The sequence below is a fragment of the Balaenoptera acutorostrata genome, chromosome 6, assembly GCF_949987535.1.
Source record: "Balaenoptera acutorostrata chromosome 6, mBalAcu1.1, whole genome shotgun sequence".
Classification (NCBI taxonomy): Eukaryota; Metazoa; Chordata; class Mammalia; order Artiodactyla; family Balaenopteridae; genus Balaenoptera; species Balaenoptera acutorostrata.
The window spans coordinates 124,673,443-124,694,348 of record NC_080069.1 but is presented as its reverse complement, the minus strand read 5'-3'; the positions used below and the strand labels follow the sequence as shown (position 1 = coordinate 124,694,348).

The 20,906-nt window shown below is 60.6% G+C and overlaps 1 protein-coding gene, 1 long non-coding RNA gene, 2 other non-coding genes and 1 pseudogene across 6 annotated transcripts; 4 read left to right on the top strand and 1 right to left on the bottom strand.

The window, feature by feature from the left end:
* The first annotated feature begins 606 nt into the window (after window positions 1-606).
* Window positions 607-5,813, top strand: LOC130708472 (uncharacterized). Of its 2 annotated transcripts, none has more exons than XR_009008718.1 (6): window positions 607-951; window positions 1,416-1,457; window positions 1,827-1,915; window positions 2,862-2,927; window positions 4,000-4,090; window positions 5,059-5,813. It is a non-coding gene; the product is annotated as an uncharacterized LOC130708472 (long non-coding RNA). The 2 variants fall into 2 exon arrangements; XR_009008717.1 differs by having other exon boundaries at window positions 2,857-2,927.
* On the top strand, window positions 1,606-1,740 carry LOC114235578 (small nucleolar RNA SNORA17). Its single transcript, XR_003621726.2, has one exon. It is a non-coding gene; the product is annotated as a small nucleolar RNA SNORA17 (small nucleolar RNA).
* On the top strand, window positions 2,998-3,131 carry LOC114235574 (small nucleolar RNA SNORA43). The gene has a single exon (XR_003621723.1). It is a non-coding gene; the product is annotated as a small nucleolar RNA SNORA43 (small nucleolar RNA).
* A 482-nt stretch (window positions 5,814-6,295) lies between the features above and the next one.
* Window positions 6,296-15,318, bottom strand: DIPK1B (divergent protein kinase domain 1B). 2 transcript variants are annotated; one of them, XM_057549007.1, is made up of 6 exons: window positions 15,185-15,318; window positions 11,600-11,734; window positions 9,328-9,444; window positions 9,012-9,119; window positions 7,887-8,063; window positions 6,296-7,421 (listed from the first exon to the last, which is right to left on the bottom strand). In XM_057549007.1, the coding sequence occupies exons 1-6, from the start codon at window positions 15,245-15,247 to the stop codon at window positions 6,609-6,611; spliced, it is 1,413 nt and encodes a 470-aa protein (XP_057404990.1). In that variant the 5' UTR covers window positions 15,248-15,318; the 3' UTR covers window positions 6,296-6,608. The 2 variants fall into 2 exon arrangements, with proteins under 2 accessions (XP_057404990.1, XP_057404991.1); XM_057549008.1 differs by lacking the exon at window positions 9,328-9,444.
* A 4,431-nt stretch (window positions 15,319-19,749) lies between these two features.
* LOC114235575 (U4 spliceosomal RNA) lies at window positions 19,750-19,818 on the top strand (annotated as a pseudogene).
* The last annotated feature ends 1,088 nt before the right edge of the window (window positions 19,819-20,906 follow it).

Sequence of the window (20,906 nt, the reverse complement as noted above, 5' to 3'; positions counted from 1 at the left end):
CCCCTGGCAGCCCCTACCCCGTGTCAGAGGTGGGACCCAGGAGACCCCTCCTGAGCGAGGGAAGGCAGAGTTCCCTAGCTGTAGGAAAGGTGAAGTCTTTAGCAGGGCCTCAGACCCAGCCTGAGGGGCAGGGGCTCCAGGGGGGCTGCGGCAGGGACAGCAGCTCAGCCAAGGCTCCCCAGAAAGCGGGAGGCCCTTCTGCAGGGAACAAAGAGGTGGCCCCAGCTTCAGGGACGCTCGCGGGGTCGGGGCAGTAACTACGGGAGACGTTATCAAGTGCCTCTGTGCCTGGCCCTGTTCTAAGTGCTTCGCAGAAGCTGACTGGTGCCGTCCCGCCGGCCAAGGGTCCGGGCCGTACGCGCGGGCGGGAAGGCGGGACTTTCTGACAGCTGGGAGGGGCTGGCTCGGGAAGGGCCCGTGGACGCGATAGGTGAGCCCAGGAGGCCCGGCCGGGGAGCTCGGCCGAGGTCCGGAGGCGCCACGTGCGCGGTGCAGCCTGGAGGGTCCGCTAGAGGGCGCTGCGGCGGCGGAGAACTCGGGGCGGGCGCGGGTTGGGCCTCGCGGGCCGCCGTCCGCGTTATAAAAATCGCGGCGCGCGGTCGCGCGTCCTTTCCGGGCGGCGGGCGGGGAGAGAGGGTGGGTTGTTTCCTAGGTCTGCGCGGCCTCGGGGCCGGAGCCCGGGTCCCCGCCCGCCCCAGCTCCCGCCGCCGGCCGAGCCCCGCCCTCTGCGTCTCCATAGTGGGTCGCGATGGTCGGGTGTGCGCCCGGGCCCGCGGGACAGGCGGGCGCAGAGGTCCTTTGTATTGGTGCGGGTGGGTGCGGCGAGGTTCCGGCGCCTCCGCAGAGCATCGTGGGTCTGGGGCTGTGGGCGCCGCGGATTGCTATCCTCTCCGCACTTTCCCGGCTCTGAAGCCTCGAGAACACGGCTAGGCAGCAGTAGTAGTTTAATGGGTGAGTCGGGACATTTCATTCAGAAATCGCCCATTCCCCCCTTCAGCGCCACTGCTTTCCCTGCTTGCGACCTTGAGGAAATCACTTTATGTTTCTAGCCGTCTGTTTTGTCTTTAAACGGACTGGTTGTCACTGCTTACTGGGCTCTAAGAGTGAGGCGGTTTCCGAATTACAGTGTGTGTGTGCAGTACACTGGGTGTGAATGCCGTGGCCTCCTTGTGGAAGGGGTGACTGCATTGATAGCCTGGTCCCTTGATCACCTGCGGTCTGCACCACTGTATTGTAACCTCCAATTTCCACACACCCCCAAATTACACAGGGAGTAAAACACGGAGGGTATCTGGGTTTGGTGTGTAGACACGTGTAGGCCTGGAGGTCAAATGCAGCAAAACAAAGCCTGGGTGAAGGGCCTTTTTGTGGGCTTGTAAGGTTGTTATAAAGCGTGGGTTTCTTTTTTTCTCTAGGGAGTTTGCCTGCTGGGAACTAGGGGCCTGCTGGGGTCTCAGGTGAGTTGACACGTGTGCTGGGACAGGTTTGCGCTGAAGAATAATTTTTGTGCTAGTGGAATGCCTTTTTTGTTACATCCTAAGCACGGGGCCAGGGCACCCATGTGGTCAGGGAATAAAAACTTGAGTTATTTAATCTTCTGTAGGCACTGCCCCTAGAGGCGTTGCAGATGCGGCTGCCGTGGCGCATTTGTGTCATTAGGGGGCGGAGAGAAGCGAGGCTTGACTCTGCCCAGCGTTCTGGCCCGTGGACATATGGATGATTGATTGATAGTCTGACACTTGACGGTGTGCTGACGGTGGGGGGAGGGTGTGTTTACTGGCAGCCTGAAGCTTATCGTGTGTAAAAGCACTTTAATTCCCTCCTAGTTCTTGGCGGGCCCCCGGAACACGAGGTTGCCAGGTGTGTGACGGCAGCAGGTAGGAGTGACCCGCTGGTGCAGTGATGAGCAAGAAAGGTGAGTGGGTTTCAGTAAGGCTGACTTGCTGAAGATTTGTCACATTAGATTAAAAAAGGGTGGCACTAGAATTTTCGTTTCCAGCTTGAGCTCAATAATACCACCTAAGAATCTGAAATAATTTGACTTATTTTGGGTGGATTCATGGGTAGTTACTCTCTCTTAAAAGAAATTTTATCATGGGTTGTGCAGCCAGAAACTCTAGAAATAAAGTTGCCAGGTTTAAACGTTACAGAGACAATTCCGAAGGCCAGCTGTGCTACCTTACGTGAGGTTTTTCTAAATTCTAGAGAACTGTTTCCTGTGTTGCCTTGTTTAGTGTACTTCTTTGATCCGTTGATCTACCTAGGACCTCACTAGTAGCTCCCTGGGAGAGGGTGCAGAGATTTCTAAGGAGGGCCCTCCTGGCTGCACTGTGATCCCCTGGGTTCGTCACACACCAGCTTACTGCCAGGTGCCGGCATAGGCAGCCCTTTTTAATGTTTGCCTCGGGCTGCCCATTGCGGGTCTGAAAGGTGACAGTGTAAAGGTGAAGGGTTCATGTGTCAGTAGCAGCCTTCACTAGTTCTTTTTTATATATAAATTTATTTATTTTATTTATTTTTGGCTGCGTTGCTGCACATGGGCTTTCTCTAGGTGCGGCGAGCGGGGGCTCCTCTTCACTGGAGCACGGCCTCTAGGCACACAGGCTTCAGTAGTTGTGGCTCGCGGGCTCTAGAGCGCAGGCTCAGTAGTTGTGGCACATGGGCTTAGTTGCTCCGCAGCATGTGGGATCTTCCCGGACCAGGGCTCGAACCCGTGTCCCCTGCATTGGCAGGCGGATTCTTAACCACTGCACCACCAGGGAAGCCCAGCCTTCACTAGTTTTAAATACTGGCAACAGTAATAACGGCAGCCAGCTTTTCTTGCACTCTGATTCTGGGCCAACCACTTTTGTTCAGTACAGGAAGGACAGCGGCTGTTGGCCTGTGAAGCTAGGCAAGAATGACCAGCCAACACAGTCCAGACCAAGGTGAGAGGCGGTGCTTTTCTGAGCTCCTCCTGGAGGCCTGCTGGGCGGGCGCGAGGGACACTGCCCTGCAGATGCCGGACTTGCCGGCACCACGGGTGCGGCTGCCCTGCTGCACCTGTGACGTTGGGGCGGAGAGGAAGCGGCTATTTCTACGCTCAGTGCTCAGAACAGTGGGCACTAAGAATGGTTTGTAGCCGGACATCCCCAAAAGCTGCGTGAGGGAGCACCTTGTTTCCACGTGCGCTTGCGGTGGGAGCTGTGCGCAGGCCCTTGAAGACACTGATATTCTTTTTCTTTATAAAATAAAGCTCGTTGTGAGAATTAAATGAGATATGTGTACAGGCATATGGCAAGCTTTGGGCACAATGGGATTGACCAGGAGAGCGTCTCCTTACTGGAAATGAGTGTTCTGTTGGTCTGTCTGGCGAGGAGTTTTTAGGAATCCTTGGGCAAGTTTGACCTGCATCCCTGGCTGAGGGCCGCTGAGCTGGTATCAAGGCCCTGTGGGGCTTCCAGGCCCTGTTCAGAGTAGGACCCTAGGTGGGGATGAGGGGGGCCCAGAGTCACTGGTCCACGAGCGCTCGTACTCTGAGGACCTTGAGACGAGTCACTCTGGAAGGAAGGCCAGAGGTTCGCTCCTGGCTTTTGTCCTTTCGGTGAGGCAGAAGTCGGGCCCCTTTGTGGAGCCCCTCGACGGGCCGACCGTAACCCTATAAAAAATGATCACCCAAACCAGGGGTGTCTTGGTCTCCTTGCAGGTGGAGAGTGCATTTTGCTGTTTCCTGAAATGTTTAAGTTGGAGGGTTGAACAAAAGCTGTAGGTTAGTGGCTCTCGATTAAGGGCAGTTTGTCCCCCTCCCAGGGCACGTGGCAACTTGCAGGGCAGGAAAGGGATGGGGTGCTGCTGGCATCTAGTTGGTGGGGGCCAGGACTGTAGCTACATGTCCTGTGGTGCCCAGGACGGCCCCGCAGTGAAGCTACCGGGTCCCAAGTGCTGATAGGGTCGAGGTTGACAAACCCTGTTATAGAAAATAATTTGGGAGGGATTCACAGATTGGATTCCATTTCTCAGGTCCGTGGGCCCAGCTCGGTCCTGTGCATCTGGTCAGTGGAATAGACCTGCAGGTGTGGCTCTTGTCACTCTAGGACTGGCTTCAGGACAGGTAAGTTGGGAGCGGGGTGCCTGGCTGGGGATCTGACAGAACTTTTGGACCCTTTAATACAAGCACATGGTATGAGTTGTGGGTGTGCTTTGAGGAGAGGTGAGAATGTCCAAGTAGCTGACACTGAAAGCCACCGTGGGCAGAACTGGTGGTGAGGCAGGACAGTGGCCTGACCTCGGCCACCTCCCCCGGTAGACGGCGTGTTGGCAGCAGATTGCCAGGCCTGTGGCCCGGGCGGCCTGGCTGGGTGGCTGTGGCCGCAGCACCTGAAGAAGCACTTCCAAGACGGCGCGCTCTGGCTGCCGGCGGGGGCCCGGGGCTCCTCACGACACGACAGCCGGCTCCCTCCAGAGCTAGTGTGACCCAGCCTCAGAGCCAGCCCTCATGCCCTTGGGAGGGACCATAGGGCGGGCGGGAGCTGCCTGCACAGCATGTGTCTGGTTGGTTCTTAAACCAAGTTTTGGGAGTGTGCTCTTTATTTTGTTGTTTTTTGTTGTGTTTTGTTTTTTGTTTTTTTGAGAATCTTGAACATTTGGCTACTCTTGGCCGCTACTAAGCAGCTACCGGAGTTTTTGCCCGCTTCCTCGTATCGTGCGCTGTGGCTTGTCAACTGGAGTGGGGTTGGGGTGACAGTTTAGTTGCCGGAAGCAAGCAGACTTGCTGAGCAGAGAGGGTGGCAGGTGGCGGTACCTCCGGTAGGTCCACCTTTTAGCCCGGCAGCAGCTGGGTTTCCTGTCCCATCCTACTTGGTAGAACCTCCCTGGCTGAATTCCCCTAGAAACTGGGTGGAATGTTCAGACAAGGGGAGCAGGGCTTGGCGTGTCTGGCAGGAGAGGCTGAAGAGGCTTAAGCAGCTGTGTGCTTGCATTCCAGAAGCCAGTTGCTCTGCTAAGGAGGCTTGACTGTGGTCCAGTCCATCCAGCACGGGGAGGCGCGGCTAGTGGGTCATCTCGGTTTTCTGTCTGCAGATCCTGTGGATGCGCCCAGGGCACCGCCCTCATTCTCCAGGAGAACGTGCCGGAGGGGAGCCAGGGGGTGTGCCCGACTCAGCACGGTGGCCACGCACGTCCAGTCTGCTGGCAAGGGCAGTGGGCAGCCGGAGGAAGTCATGGCCTTGGGAGTGTCCTGTGATGAAAAAGAACCTGTAGGCTTATCACATAACTTTGGTGTGGAACGTTGGTGTGCTGAAAAGCAGTTCTGTGTGCTTTTCCCCCCTAGTGTGAATCAGCAGTTCTGAGGCAGCAGGCGTGATCCAGAAGTGTGAGCAGAGACTGTCTGGAATCCCCAGACTCCAGGGAAACTAAAGGTGACAGCCAGCCTAATGAAGAGGACAGGAGTTGGGGGCCGGTGGCGGTGGGGCAGGAAGGCGCCCAACAGCAGCGTGGCCCATCTGCGGTGGCAGCAGCCCAGCAGGCGCCCCTCGTCTCAGGGCCCTAATCTTGGCTCCAGCCGGCTGGTCAGGGGAGCTGCAAGGTCTTCTGGGCGAGCAGAGCCCACAGTCCTGAGCTGTTCTTCTCTGTTTGGGTCATCTCCCCCCATCCAAGGGGAGAAATCTAGATGAGGTTTAAGAATCAGTGCTTTAAGACTGTGGATCTCGGGGTTGAAACCTCAGAAGACATGTTTTCAGCACAGGGTGTTAAAGTGAACGGAAGGATTCAACCCCTTTTCAAGGAGGGTGTCTCCATGTGGGCAGAACTAGAGAATAAATGGGTCTTGAATAAACTGTCTTGACTTGCGTTTCTCTGTCTGATCGGTTGAGGCCCCAGCAGGAGTTGAGGGGGTGAGGGGGTCAGGCTCCTGGGCTCACAGCTTCTGTTTTGGGGGGAGGAGGGCACAGGGAAAAGGGGACCCTTGACTTTTTCCCGGACAGCGGGTGTTACACCTAGTGGCTCATTGGCATCAGTGGAGAAGCCTTCCTAGGCTGGACCGCACTGTTCTGTGCAGCAAGCAGTACAGGGAGAAGTTAGTGTAGAAGCTCTTACGAGAGAAGAACTGGAGAGGAAACTTCTGTCAGCCCACCCTTACATCCCCGTCTGAACCACACCGGATCCGGGTTGGGGGCGCAGCTTCCAGCGCCCTTGTGCTTGGCTCCAGTCATAACCCCAGCCAACCAACTGCCAGGATGTAGCTGCCCCCCACCTTGCCCTCGCCCTCCCGCAGACCGTCAGGCTGGGGTCTGGAGTGGGCTGTGGGGACTCGGGGTGCTCACGGAAAATCTATTTATTTACACACATGTTCTCCAAAGTAACAAAACCTTGGTCTGGGCAGGTCCCTCGGCCAGCCCTTGGTGCTCGGGCTCTAGGTCCTTCCCTCTCCTGCTCCAGCTGAACAGTCCTGTCTGGGAGCCTAGAAACCCCTGGGGGTGGCGGGGGTACGGGCAGGAGCCCCACGGCTGCCCGAGCTCTGGGGACCCGCAGGCTCTGGACCCTGGAGCAGCCCCGTCCCTTGGTGGCGGGGAGGGCGAGGGGGCCAAGGGCAGGAGTGGTTCTTGGGCAGAGCGGGAGGGCCCGGCCGGCCATCAGGCGTACTTGGTGTTGGAGATCTGCTTCCAGAGCAGGGTCTTGAGGTGGCTCAGCACCAGCGAGTGGTGCGCCTCCACCTGGCTGGCCAGCCCGCTCAGCGTGGTGCACGTGCGCAGCTGCCTGCCCAGCTCGGCGCGCAGGCCGGCAGGGGCGCCGGGCAGCAAGTAGTCCCGCAGCAGCTCGCACACCTTGGCCAGGTTGGGCTGCACCAGGTCGCCCTTGCACTGCCGCAGGAGCGTGTCGCAGGGCGCCCTGCAGTCGCGCCCGTAGGTGCAGTCCGCGCTGTGCTCGCAGCGGCGGCCCCGCAGGAAGCGGCGCACGGCGGCCTCGGGCGCCACCTGCTGCAGGTCAGCCATCCTGAAGTCGTACTTGGCTGTGTAGCCCACGTTGGCTAGCGTGGTCTCGCACATGTAGAAGGTCCCGTAGGCGCCGTGGAAGAGCTCCTCCACGAACTCCAGCAGGCCGATGGCAATCTTGGCGCGCCAGGGCCACGCGGGCCCCAGCCACTGCTGCAGGGCCCCGTGCAGGGCGGGTGGCAGCAGCGGGCGCAGCAGGGGCGGGAGCGCAGCCCCGGGCCAGGAGCTGTGCGGGACCCCCTCGGTGATGTACAGGTCCCCGCAGTAGCCCAGCAGGCGGGAGGCGTGCTCCTTCTCCTGCAGCGACAGCAGCAGCAGGAACTCGTTCCGCTGCAGCAGGGCCCACACTGACTTGGCCTCGGCCAGGGACACCCTGTGGTCCTTGTTGAAGTCGGCCATGAGCAGGACCTGTCCGACCAGCGCGGGCAGGGAGGGCAGGTCTCCCAGGTTTGCCTGAGGTTTGGGAGCAGGAGAGAGGAGGCCAGGGCGTCGGCCAGCCGGCCAGCAGGCTGCGCTCCGGACCCCGCGCATCCGCCAGGCAGGGGGAGCCCCGCCTCCAGCCGACAGGACGGAGGGGACAACCGGGGACCTGCGAGGCCCCCTCGCCACTCCCGGAAGCCCACCTGCGTCGTCTCCCCCCCAGCGCTCTCGGAGCCTGGGGCCCTCGGCACAGAGGTGGGAGCACTGGGTGGGGCCCATTCACCTCTCATCCGCCCCTCCTCCTCCTCCTGCTCTCCCCAAAGATGCCCCCGGGGCGGGGCCTCAAGCCCATGGGTGCTCCCTGAGGGAGGGTCTGCTTGGAGCTGGGGGGCTAGCCAGGCACCTGGCTGGCCCGTGTGGCCTCCACCCAGCCTGCCTCCTGCCCTGTCACACGTCCCTGGGCATGAACTTGACTGGCCCCCAGGAGGGCCAACTGACCTTGAGAAAGCTGAGGGTCATCTCCTGGAACTCCTTAATCGAGGTGCCCCGGGTGGGCTTGTCAAAGAGCACCAGCTCCCGCCGGGGGGCCATGTCTGCCCCAGCCTTCGAGTCCAGGCTCTCCTCAATGCCACACTTGATGGTCACCTCCTTGCCCTGCCAGAGCCCGCTGTACACCTGCACAGGACCACAGGGACCGCCGTGCAGATGTGCCCCTCTGGCTGCACCGAGGGCGTCTGAGCCCTGGGCCGACCCTGCTGGGCTGACCTGCTGGGCTGACCTGCTGGCCCGACCCTGCTGGGCTGACCTGCTGGGCTGACCTGCTGGCCCGACCCTGCTGGGCTGACCTGCTGGCCCGACCCTGCTGGGCTTACCTGCTGGGCTGACCCTGCTGGGCTGACCTGCTGGCCCGACCCTGCTGGGCTTACCTGCTGGGCCGACCCTGCTGGGCTGACCTGCTGGGCTGACCCTGCTGGGCTGACCTGCTGGCCCGACCCTGCTGGGCTTACCTGCTGGGCTGACCTGCTGGCCCGACCCTGCTGGGCTGACCTGCTGGCCCGACCCTGCTGGGCTTACCTGCTGGGCCGACCCTGCTGGGCTGACCTGCTGGGCTGACCCTGCTGGGCTGACCTGCTGGGCTGACCTGCTGGCCCGACCCTGCTGGGCTGACCTGCTGGGCTGACCTGCTGGCCCGACCCTGCTGGGCTGACCTGCTGGGCTTACCTGCTGGGCCGACCCTGCTGGGCTGACCTGCTGGGCTGACCCTGCTGGGCTTACCTGCTGGGCCGACCCTGCTGGGCTTACCTGCTGGGCTTACCTGCTGGGCTGACCCTGCTGGGCTTACCTGCTGGGCTGACCCTGCTGGGCTTACCTGCTGGGCTGACCCTGCTGGGCTTACCTGCTGGGCCGACCCTGCTGGGCTTACCTGCTGGGCTTACCTGCTGGGCTTACCTGCTGGGCTGACCCTGCTGGGCTTACCTGCTGGGCTGACCCTGCTGGGCTGACCTGCTGGGCTGACCTGCTGGCCCGACCCTGCTGGGCTGACCTGCTGGGCTGACCCTGCTGGGCTTACCTGCTGGGCTGACCCTGCTGGGCTTACCTGCTGGGCTTACCTGCTGGGCTTACCTGCTGGCCCGGGGCAGAGGAGAGGCAGGTCCTCCACTCCACCTGGCGCAGGTTGCACAGGTCCTGGCAGATGGAGCCTGAGATGATGCCCTTGCGGTACTGGTCACACTGAGGAGAGGAAGACACAGGAAGTGGCCTGGGGGGCGGGGGCTCGTCCTGCCCGCCCGCCCGCCGGCCCCTTCTTTAGCCAGATGCACAGGGAGAAGCTTCCTGCAGTAATTAGGTCAGGCTCTGGAGTAGCTGCCGCCCCCGCTGGCCCCTTCTCGGCTCTAGACGAGGCCTTGCAGCCCCCTGAGTCCTGGGGGTCTGGGCTGACCTGAGCAGGAAGGTGAGGCCGGGGTGGGGGGAGCCGTGGAGTCTGGAGCGAGTGTGGGGTGAACTCCTGGATGTGCGTCACCATTGCCATGGTGCCCAGGCCCTTGGTGGCGAGGGCCTGGAGGAAGGAGAGGGAAGGGCGGTGCAGAGAGTGTGCTGAGGGGCGGGAGGCGCCACAGGCCCTGGACTCACCTATGGGAACCAGGGAGGAGGCCACGACAGCCGTTCATCAGGAGGAAAACCAAGAGACCACACACTCATTCTGCCACCTTGGAGGGAGGCCCTCCGCCACAGGGGTCTGTTCTGACCCCCCAAAAGCCCCAGGGCCACAGGGCCTTTGTGGGGTGGTCTGCCAGGGAGCGTGGGCGGCAGGGCTGGGCCAGGGCGGGGGAAGGGACCTGTCGGCCACACCGCCCACCAGTGTGGGGAGGGGCTTCCACGGAAGCTGAGGTGGGCAGTGTGTCCATCAGCCTCAGGGCTCCTGCGACCCATCAGACATCTCCCCTCCCAGCCTGTTTACTGTGTGCAGACTGGGCGGTGGTGGGGACCCGGTCGAGCACCCAGAGGTCCATGGGCACCGGCTCCGCGGCCCCTGGTCCTGCCTTCCCCACACACACACTGAGTGGCCTTGGACAAGCTGTGGAATATCTCGGAGACGGCTGGTACCCCCATGAGGCGGGCAGGTCTCCTCTGGAAAGGAGAGGGTGTCCCCACGGCGCCAGGGACGGGCCTCAGGAGCGTGGGGCCCAGCAGCCAGGGCACTGGGAAAACGGAAGCTGCAGCTCCTCTGGCTGGGAGGGGCAGGTTCCTCCTCTGCTCCCCCAGGGCCCCCCAGTCCTCTGCATGTTGGGGGGCTGCTGGGGGCACACAAGAGGTACTCAGAAAACACCCGCCAGCTCTGAGCACCTACTCACTGCATGCCACTGTCCAGACCCCATCTCATGCCTCCTCCCAGGTCTTGCTGCCCGCAAAGGCCCCTCCACACACTGCCAGCACCAGGCGGACCCCCGAGGGGTCCCCAGAGCAGGGCCTTTCCCCGCCCCCACCCAGAGGACGGGCTCCATCCCCGCACACGCCTGCCCCCGGGTCTCCCCAGCCCCCACCCCCACCCCCCGGACTGTGAAGGCAGAGCCATGTGTCCAGCACCCAGCTCGGGCCGGCCCCTGGAGAGCCCCAGTGAGCCTTTCTAGAATAAACGAGCTTGCCTGAGAATGGCCGGGAGGCCCGAGGCCTTCTCCTCTGAGCTGGGACTGTGCCCTCGGTGCCTGGTGGCAGCCCCGCCCCCAGGAGGCCTGAGCCAACCATCAATGGGCCCCTTACAAGTCCCGACGCATGGGCTCTCCCGCTCTGGACCCCCGTGCCCCTCCCACCGCCACCTCTGGACTTTCCCAAGTGTGGCCCCCCCGGGACCTTGCCCAGAACAGGCCTGCTGAGCCCTTCCGGGGTGCCACACAGACCCCCAGGAGGAATGCCCTCATCCTGCAGAGGAGGAGAAACTCCAGGCCGCCGGCTGGTGCGAGGCAAATGGGGATGGGTTCAAGGCGGGCATCTCCCACGGCTCCCACTTCGAGACCCCAGGAGCTCCGCTGGGGCAGGGCAGGTCCTCCCAGGTCCATCCCCAAGTGGCATGGAGGCCTCAGAACCCTGGTCGGCTCGCCAAGGGCTCCAACCTGCCCGGGGAGGCCAGGCAGGGCGGCCCGGGGGATCAGAGTCTGAGGTTTGCCAGGGCCCCTTCGGCTGGCATCACCTTGCCCTCCAGCCAGTCACAGGGCATCAGCAGGAGCAGTGAGCCACCCCGTGTGCACGCTCGTGGGCACACAAGCACTCGCGTGGACAAGCACACGCAGGCTCACGCGCCCTCACGTGCACGTGCACGGCCTTGCTGTAGAGGCCACGGTGGCGACTTAGCGCTGTCTCCCGTCTGAGGCCCCGAAGACCATGCCCCGCAGCCTCCTTTGCTGGACTCCTGGCCCCAGGAGGGGCCCTCAAGGCCCCCAGTGCCTGCCTGTCCCCGTCTGGGCTAAAGTGTCTCCCTCCCGGACACCTCTACAGCTGGCTCCGTCCATCTGTCCGTCCCCGGCCGCCCGCATCTGCGCGGCCTCCCCTTGGCCTCCGCATTCCTCTCTGGCCTCCCCCATGGCCCGCCGGGGGCAGCTCTGCAGTCGGCACGGTCAGATGTGTCTTAGAACCCGCTGAGCCGGCGCCATCTCTAAGCTGCCACGGCAGGAGCACTGGCCCAGGAGCCCACAGGCCTGGCCCGAGGTGACACTTACGATGACCACCTGGCAGATGTGCCCGCGGCAGAGCTCAGCGTAGGACGAGTAGTGCACGTAGGCCAGCCAGCTGCCCGCGAAGACGCCCAGCCAGACCAGGAAGACGTACTTGACCCTGAGGCCCGGGAGCCGGCCCTGCGGGGGAGGGGGCCATGAGGAAGAGCCGCATTTGGGGTGCTGACCCCACGTCCCGGACCCCAGCCTTCCCGAGGGGTGCCCCCCCTCCGGGGGCCAGCACCCGCCCAGCCCAACGTCTCCCTCCCCCTCCGCCTACCCACTATGGGTGGGGCCGGGGCCTGGTGTCTCCCAGACCTTTAAATCTCACGGGCAGGTAAAAATAAATTCCAAAATGAGGGAGATATGGGGTAGACGCTCTTTATTTTGCTGAATAAAGAGATTTTGAACAATTTTCCCTCCTGTCCTGCCCGCATTTCATAGTGACAGGTAACCTCTGCACAAGGTCAGGCGGGAGAAGCACCCACACCCCCGCGCACTGTGCCCCTGGCTGGTGGAGATTTCGGGCTGGACCCGGGCCAGCACGCGGCGTGGGGTTGGAGGCACGGTCACCCTGTGAGCCTTTAAGAGACACAGCCTCACCCACCCACGATCACAGAAGCCAAAGGGTGGATACAGCCCGCTTGTCTATTGACAGATGAGTGGATAAACCAAATGTGGTCCATCCACACGATGGAATATTATTCAGCCATGAAAAGGCAGAGAATCCTGACCCAGGCTACAGCATGGGTGACTCTGGAGAACATCATGTCCAGTGAAATGAGCCAGACATGAGACAGATCCTGTGATTCCACCCAGGCGAGGGCCTCGAGGAGTCAGATCCACAGAGACAAGAAGGGCTGGGGGGGCCAGGGGCTGGGGAGGATGGGGAATGAGTGTTTAAAGGGGACGGAGTTTGAGTTTGGGAAGATGAGACGGGTTCTAGAGGCGGATGGTGACGGCTGCACAACAATGTGAATGTGCTTAATGCCCCTGAACCGTGCACTTAAAAATGGTTAAATTTATGTGATGTATAATTTACCACGATAAAGAATAGATAACCAAGACATGCAGCCCCTGGCCCTGCTGCCAGAGGCTCTGTCCCAGAAGTCTGGGGTGGGCCGGGAACTGCTTCTATGGAGGGCTCAGCCCCTCTGCCAGGTTTCCCCAGCTGACGGGTAGAATCACAGGGTGGGAGGGTCCCAGAGCCCTGCAGGAGCTGGGGGCACTGTCTCCCATCCAGCCCCCAAGCCGGGATTGCAGGGCCATCAACTTCCTTCCCTACCCCTACCCTGGTAATTCACAGGCCTCACTGGCTGCTGTCCAGGGGCGGCCAGCTGATGGGATGGGGTTACCAGGCGCTGTCCCGTGCAAGAGCTCAGACACCTTGACCAGGCAGCTGAGCCCCAGAGAACAGGGCCCGGGCCCAGGGACCAGGAGGGCAGGAGGGCAGGAGGGCAGGAGGGCCTGGGGCTTCAGGCCAGCCTGCCCCAGAGGAGAACCACTGCCAGCCCTGGTCACGCACCCTGCCACCCGCGGGCCAGGGAGCGGCTCCAGTCCTGGTTAGTCCTGGGTCCTAGTCACCTGGGGGCTGGGGCCCAGAAATGGGGCCAACGGGTCCCCACTGAGGACAGGGCAGGGGCCTGCAGGCCCAGCCCAGGCATCTGTGCTCATTTTTACGGTTCTTCCAGGAGAGGCGGGGTCCTCACCTCCTGCTTCCCTAGCACCGACTCACGCGGCCGGCCAGCCGGGGAGGGGCTGCGGGCAGGAGGACCTCTGAGAGCTCCAGGGGCCTGGGGTGGCCCTGGGGCAGAGGGAGAGGGTTGGCTCTCAGGCCCACTAGTCCCTGCCACTGCATCTGTTTCCTCCAGTTTTGTTCAAAGGGAAAAACAGGAAAGCAGAGGAACAGTGGGTGGGGGGCCGGGGAGCTGGGGCTGTTGTCTGGCAGGACGAGGTCAGAGGACTTCCAGCCGCTGGTGAACCAAGCCCCGAGGCGGAAGTGGGCAGGGCCTCTGGGGGGGCCAGCGCTGGGAGTCCTGGGGGGATGGCCAGGAGGAGGGCACGCTGTAGCCTGCACTGGACCCAGGGGCTGCCCTGGGCCGGACCCAAGCTTCCCAGACTGACTGCAGGGCCCACCCTGGACACTGCCCACTGTCCCGCCGGACGCCCTCCAGCTCGGACCTTCGCGTGGCAGCCCCGCTCCCAGGACACCGTCCGCACTTGGCTAGCTGTGACCGAGCCCCGGGCCCTTATCTTAGGTGGGCACCTCCTCCAGGAGTAGTCCCTGCCCTGGCCCCGTGGGTCCTGTCACCCATGGGCGAGTGCGCCCCCAGGACAGGGAGGGCCTTGCTCCTCAGTGGGTCCTGTGCAGCTGCTCCCCCACTGGGGCCTGCCCGGCTCCTCGTGAAGCCGCTTGGGGGGGGGGTCACTCGGGGCCAGGGACCCACATGCGCCACGACCTCCAACCCTCACTACCAACCCAGAAGTGTGCTTCACAGGCAGGGAAACTGAGGCTCAGGGTGTGTCCTGACATTAAGGGGGGTCCTGGGCTCAAGCCACTGGGAACCCACCAGAACCCCTCTCCTGTCCATGCCCATCTGCCATTCCCGGGCTGAGCTCAGAGGCCTGACACCCAGGGTCCGGGACCCGCGACTCTGGCCTCCCCTGCGGCAGCTCGGTCAAGGCCTTTCCCTCAGGACGGGGGCTGCTGTACCCCCTGCCTCCCAGCATGGGGGTGGACACAGACCCTCAGCTCCCACCTTGCCCAGCGCTGGGTGGGGACCACCACGAACCCAAGGCCCCAGGCGGGCAGGGAGGGCTTCTGGCGCAGACAAGCACCGGGTTACCTGGCTCCCACCCTTCTCCCCAGAGGGGAACACCGTGGCCTGGGCTCTGATCAGGGCTGTCTCCTTCCGCCCAGGGGCTGGGGTCCTGGAGGGCACTGAGGTCGTAGGTGTGGCCTGGATGATTTGAGACTCTGATGTGGGCCTGGCTCAGGTCACCCAAAGCAGAGGTGACAGGGTTCCTGACAGCTGGCACCTGAGGCAGCCTGGGCCTCCCCTGCAGATGGCAGGGTCCTGAGAGAGGCAGTGATTCGTCCAAGGTCACTGTGGGGTCAGGGCACACTCCTAATCTCGGGCTGGCTGGGGGATGGCCCGGGGGGAGGGTATGTCCTTCTTAGGGTGGTTCTGTGTGTCCCAAGTTTTCCATCACAGAAAAACAAACCTGGTCTTTTAAGTCGAGGGAAGCGGAGCGGACTTGGTGTGGCTTCTGGGCCTGCGGGAGCAGGTCCAGCCCGCGGCGGGGTGGGGCCTCCTTCAGCCCCAGAGGCAGGGGTGCCACCCTGCAGCATCCGCGGGGCCCGGCCGCTCCGCTCACCGCATGGACAGTCCTCACCCCAGTCCCCAGTGCCCTCCCTGCCCCCAGCCTCCCCGGGGGCCACGCACCGCAGCGCTCATCGGCCTCGAGTCCCGAACCCGCCCCGGGCCCCAGGCTGGACGCCGCGCGCCCCCGCCGAGGCCCGGGCCCCACGGCGGGCGGGGCGGGGACGGGGGCGGGAGCCGGCCGGGGCCGGGGCGGGGGCGCGCCTACCTGCAGGCCCTTGGAGAAGGGGCAGAAGAGCACCAGGTGCGCCAGGCGCCGCAGCCGCCGCATGGTGGGCGCGGGCCGTGCACCGGCCCGGCTCGGCTCGGCTCGGCCTCAGCCCCGCGGGCCGGCCCGCAACGGCCGCCGCGCCTCCTCCCCGCCCCGCGTCCGCGCCGGAGCGCTCGCCTCTGACGGCCGGGCGGGCGCGCGCGGAGGGGAGGCGCGGGGAGGGGGCGCGGCGGGGACGCGCGCGGGGTGGGGGCGGGGAGCAGAGGGCGAGAGAGGGCGCGTGGCCGCGAGGGGGCGGTGCGGGGGCGCGCGGCGGGGAGGGAGGAGGAGGGGAGGGGTGAGGAAGGGAGGGGGGAGAGGGGAGGAGGGGAGGGAGGGAGGAGGGGAGGGGGGAGGAGGGCCGGGGCGCGTAGGCGGTGCTGGTGGGAGGTGCCCGCGGCCCCGCCTCCACCCCACCGCCCCCCCCTCCCCGCGCCCCGCCCCGGAGAGAAAGGGGAGGGCGCCGAGGCCCCGCCCACCCGCGCCCCGAGCCCGCACCCTTGAGCGGCGGGGCCGTCACGGGAGGGGACTGTCACGGGCGGGGCTGTCGCGCGCGCCCCTGCATGGAAGAGACAGGTGGTGGAGCCGGGCGGCCTGAGGAGGTCCCACGGGGCAGGGTCGGGGGCGCGGGAGGGGCGGTGAGCCCAGGGACCGGGGCGTGTGGCGGCTAGGTCCCTAGTAGGGTCCCGCGCCAACCACCCGGCCTGGAGGGGCCGTGGACACTGCGGCAGCGTTTGCCTCTTTCTCCCACTGTGTAAATACAGGAAAATGCGCCCTTTCACTGTGCATCTCTGCCGGTGTTTACACAGACAGCCCCGTGGGCACCAGCGCTTTCAGGCTACAGAACATTTCCACCCCCGACAGACCCCGGGGCCCCTCTTCCTTCCAGCCCTCCCGCGGCCCAGCCCTGGGGAGCCCGGGCTCTTCCCCTGCACGTCACGTAAGTGGAATAAAGCAGCCACAGCCTTCAGGTCTGGCCTCTGTGGTTAGGCAGAGGGCCCGGAAATTCAGCACCCCCTCTTTGCCAGGGGCACACCAGGCACCAGCTTGGTCAGCCAGTCACCACCTGAAGGGCCTCGGAGTTGGTTCTGGCTTTGGGGGATCAGGAGCAGAGCTGCCATCAAGCCTGCGTTCGAGTTTCTGTGTGAAGGAAATTCATTTTCACTGGGGTGATACGGAGCAGGGATGCTGAGCGGTGTGGTCAGGGTAGGTTTAACTTCCTCCAGCGTTGCCAGGACGCTTTCTGGCTGCACGTTCACATCCCACCGCAGGGTATGGGAGTTCTGGTTGCTCCACATCCTCAGCAGCACTTGGTATTGTCCGTTTTTAAATTCTGGCCATTTGGGACTTCCCTGGTGGTCCTGTGATTAAGACTTCGCCTTCCAATATAGGGGGTGCGGGTTTGATCCCTCGTCGGGGAGATAAGATCCCACATGCCTCGCGGTCAAAAAACCAAAGCATAGGGCTTCCCTGGTGGCGCAGTGGTTGAGAATCTGTCTGCCAATGCAGGGGACACGGGTTCGACCCCTGGTCTGGGAAGATCCCACATGCCGCGGAGCGGCTGGGCCCGTGAGCCACAATTACTGAGCCTGCGCGTCTGCAGCCTGTGCTCCGCAACAAGAGAGGCCGCGATAGTGAGAGGCCCGCGCACCGCGATGAAGAGTGGCCTCCACTTGCCACAACTAGAGAAAGCCCTCGCACAGAAACGAAGACCCAACACAGCCATAAATAAAAAAAAAAAAAAAAAAAAAGAGTTCTCATCACAAAGGAGAAAAAAAAAAAACAAAAAAAACAAAACCAAAGCATAAAACAGAAGCAATATTGTAACAAGTTTAATAAAGACTTTAAAAACGGTCCACATCAAAAAAAAAAAAATCTTAAAAAAAAAAATTCTGGCCATTCTACTGAGTGTGCAATGGTGTTTCTTTGTGGTTGTTATTTGCATTTCCTTAACAACTAATGATGTTGAATATTTTTTATATAAATTTATTTATTTATTTGGCTGCGTTGGGTCTGTTGCTGCGCGCGGGCTTTCTCCAGTTGCAGTGAGTGGGGGCCACTCTTCGTTGTGGCACATGGGCTTCTCATTGCTGTGGCTTCTCTTGTTGTGGAGCATGGGCTCTAGGTGAACGGGCTCAGTAGTTATGGCTTGTGGGCTCTAGAGCGCAGGCTCAGTAGTTGTGGCGCATGGGCTTAGTTGCTCCATGGCATGTGGGATCCTCCCAGACCAGGGCTCGAACCCATGTCCCCTGCATTGGCAGGCGGATTCTTAACCACTGTGCCACCAGGGAAGCCCGATGTTGAATATTTTTTATGTACTTAGTTGCGACCTGTATATAATCTTTGGCAAAGAGTCTATTCAAAAATTTTGCCCATCTTTTTTTTTTTTTTTGTATTGTTTCCTTGTTGTTGAGTTTTGAGAATTCTTTTATATCTTCTGGAAACCAGTACATTATCAAATATGTGATTCGCAAAGATTTTCTCCCAGTCTGTGGGTTGTCTTTTCTTTTCTTTTTTTTTTTTTTTTTGTCTTTTCTTTTCTTAACAGTGCTTTTCAAAGAGCACAAGTTCTTAATTTTGATGAGGTCCAATTTGTCCATTTTTTCCTTTTATTCATTTGCACGTGTCCAGTCTAAGAAATCTTTTTGTTTGTTTGTTTGCTTTTTTATAAATTTATTTATTTATTTTTGGCTGTGTTGGGTCTTCGTTTCTGTGCGAGCGCTCTCTCCAGTTGCGGCGAGCGAGGGCCACTCTTCATCGCAGTGCACACTATCGCGGCCTCTCTTGTTGCGGAGCACAGGCTCCAGACGCGCAAGCTCAGTAGTTGTGGCTCACGGGCCCAGTTGCTCCGTGGCATGTGGGATCTTCCCAGACCAGGGCTCGAACCCATGTCCCCTGCATTGGCAGGCAGATTCTCAACCACTGCGCCACCAGGGAAGCCCTAAGAAATCTTATCTTTGCTTAACACAACCCAGGGGCACAAAGATTTCCTTCTGTGTTTTTCTTCTAGAAGTTTTACAGTATTAGGTTTTACATTTGGGTCAGTGATTCAATTTGAGCTAATTTTTGTACATGGTGCAAGGTATGGGTCAAGGCAATGTTTTGGTTTGGGGTTTGGGGCTTTTGTTTGTGGGTTTTTTTGCATGGATATCCAATCATTCCAGCACATTTGTTGAAAAGATGAGCCCTGGGATGGTTTTGTAGCGGAGTGCCTCCGACAAGACACTGCCCTGCAAGCAGCTTCCCCAGCTCCCAGATAGTGGTTTTCCAGCAAGTTCCGGAGGACAGATTTCCTGCAATTCTGCCAACACCACAGTGACTTCTCTGCTGTCCCGAGAGCCACAGCTGAGCTCTGCCAACAAGATCTCAGCCTGGGTGCAGGGGTTCCGGCTCAGCCCTACAGTTTTACAGTTTACTTCTTTTTTTGGCTCTGCTGCGCGGCTTGTGGGATCTTAATTCCCTGACCAGGGATCCAACCCGGGCCCTCGGCAGTGAAAGCGTGGTGTCCTAACCACTGGACCACCAGGGAATTCCCTACAGGTTACTTCTTGTGTCTGTTCTTCACTCCAATCCTCCGTTACAGTTAGTAATTCTTGTAGCAAACTTTCCCGGTTGAGATTGCCATGTGCCTTCTGTCTCCTGATGGGACCCCAACTGACACAGGTCCGGTGCAAAAGGGACATGGGCATTATTATTTTTATTTATTTTTTTTGCCACACCGCACGGCTTGCGGGATCCTAGTTCCCCAATCAGGGCTTGAACCCGGGGCCTCGGCAGTGAAAGCTCAGAGTCCTAACCACTGGACTACCAGGGAATTCCTGACATGGACATTTTTATAAAACTTATGGAGACCCACTACACCCCACACTTTGGACCACGTGGCCCACCCGCGGGCACCCAATGTCCTCAACCAAATGATCGTTATACTCGGATTGATGACCAGGATGGTCCCATAAGAGAGTCCAGGTGGCTGGACCAGAATTAAGTTTGCATCCCCTCAATACCCTTGTGGACCATCCAGGCTGGCCAAAGAGTCCCCTTAGGAGAAGGGAGAAGCATCTGCTCAGGGGGGTTGGGGTAGAATCCTGATTATCTCCAAAGGATCTGCATAGCCCCACCCCCACCCTTTCATGCTGGTCATTGCCAAGGTGACCAAACAGAGGTGCTCCTCTCTGGGGACAGCCACATTCAGTGACCAAGCTGCCTGGCTAAGGTGTGTGGGCCAGGAGGAGGGGATGGAGGTAGAGTCAGACATCTCCTAAGCGAACTTTGGAGAGGCCATTCCAATGCTCTGTGACACCAGCAGCTGTGGGCACTGGGAAGCGGGGAAGGGCCTCTGACACCTTGACTGCCAGCCCACTGTGGGGCGGCTTTTGTGATGAAGAAGCACCATATCAGGCTGCAAATGAAGCCAAACACACGACACTGCTCAGAGCCATGTTGTGCCTTCTCTGTCTTTGTGTCCTCACATGACCTTCAGAGACCCTATTTCCCAATAGGCCACATTCTGAAGTTCTGGGTGTAGCTTTGCGCAGTGGCAGTATGGTAGCCAGTGAGGTTTATCCGAGGCGCAATTATTGCTAATTGAAGTTCTGGGTGACCATGAACCCGGCGGCGGCGGCGGGGGGGTGGGGGTGGGGGCCACTATCCAACCCAATACACAGACCAAACAGATACATCATTGGAAACGGCCCAAGAGTCAGTGAAAATATAACACGTTTTATCAAGGGACCCCAAAATAGAAATGGCTTAATCAGGAGGAAAGTGTATTTCTCTTTCACGCAGCACTCTGAGTGTAAGCGTCCGAGGGCTGATATGGAGACTGCACTTTCTCAGGGACTTCCTCAACACCTGATTTCTGTCTGGCAGTCCAGAATGGCTGCTCCAGTTCCAAACATCACCTCCACACTCCAGCAAGGAGGAAGAGCAAAAGGGACGTGAAGAGCATGACTTTCCCTTTAAAGACAAGACCTAGAAAAGCATATCTCTTCTGCTCACATCCCATTGGCCAGAGATTAGTCATATGACCTTTCTTCCTGCAAAGCATGCAGGGAAATGTAGTCTTTTTTTTCCTGGGCAGCCACGTGTTCAACTAAACTCCAGGTTTTTCTGGTACCCCTCAGCCTCGGGCACAAGTATGTCACGGGGAAAATGGAGAAATGGAGACTTGGGCCCTGGACACATTGCCCTTCCAGACATAGCTCATCCCACTGCCTCAGGCCCCGATGACCTAGGACTGAGGTCAGGGGTCACGCAGTTCCCTTCAGACAGGTGTTTTGGGAGGTGTGGATGCCTTCAGGCCCAGCCCAGGCCTGGGGAATGTGATGTCTGCATTAAGACCCAAAGGATGGGGGCAGGGGGAGGGAAGGGGAGGATGCAGTCCAGGCAGAGGGACAGAACCTGCAGAGGCCCAGAGGCAGTGGACCCTGGGCAGACATGGAACCTGCACTTTGCACGATGGATGTTGGCAGATTCAGGTGACGCAGCAGCGGGGCTGTGAGTCCCTCGTGCCTCTCTCTGCACTTACACTTCGCTGTTCTGTCTAGTCAGGTGTCTGAGGGTCCTGGGGGTCTCAATCCGACGTGTGTTGGCCCGTTCTCTCACTCGCGCTGCGTCTCCACCACGTGCTTGTCAGTCTGATCTTGAACTCATGTTTGCTTGACCTTAACCCATGGGAATC

What these genes read in the sequence shown, in the direction of transcription:
- DIPK1B (XM_057549007.1), bottom strand. Translation starts at nt 15,247, where the DNA reads ATGCGGCGGCTGCGGCGCCTGGCGCACCTGGTGCTCTTCTGCCCCTTC. An exon ending in GGCCTCACCTTCCTGCTCAG is followed by an intron (nt 9,120 to 9,327) that starts GTCAGCCCAGAC and finishes TCCTCTCCTCAG; the next exon opens with TGTGACCAGTACCGCAAGGG. An exon ending in TGACCCTCAGCTTTCTCAAG is followed by an intron (nt 7,422 to 7,886) that starts GTCAGTTGGCCC and finishes CCCAAACCTCAG; the next exon opens with GCAAACCTGGGAGACCTGCC.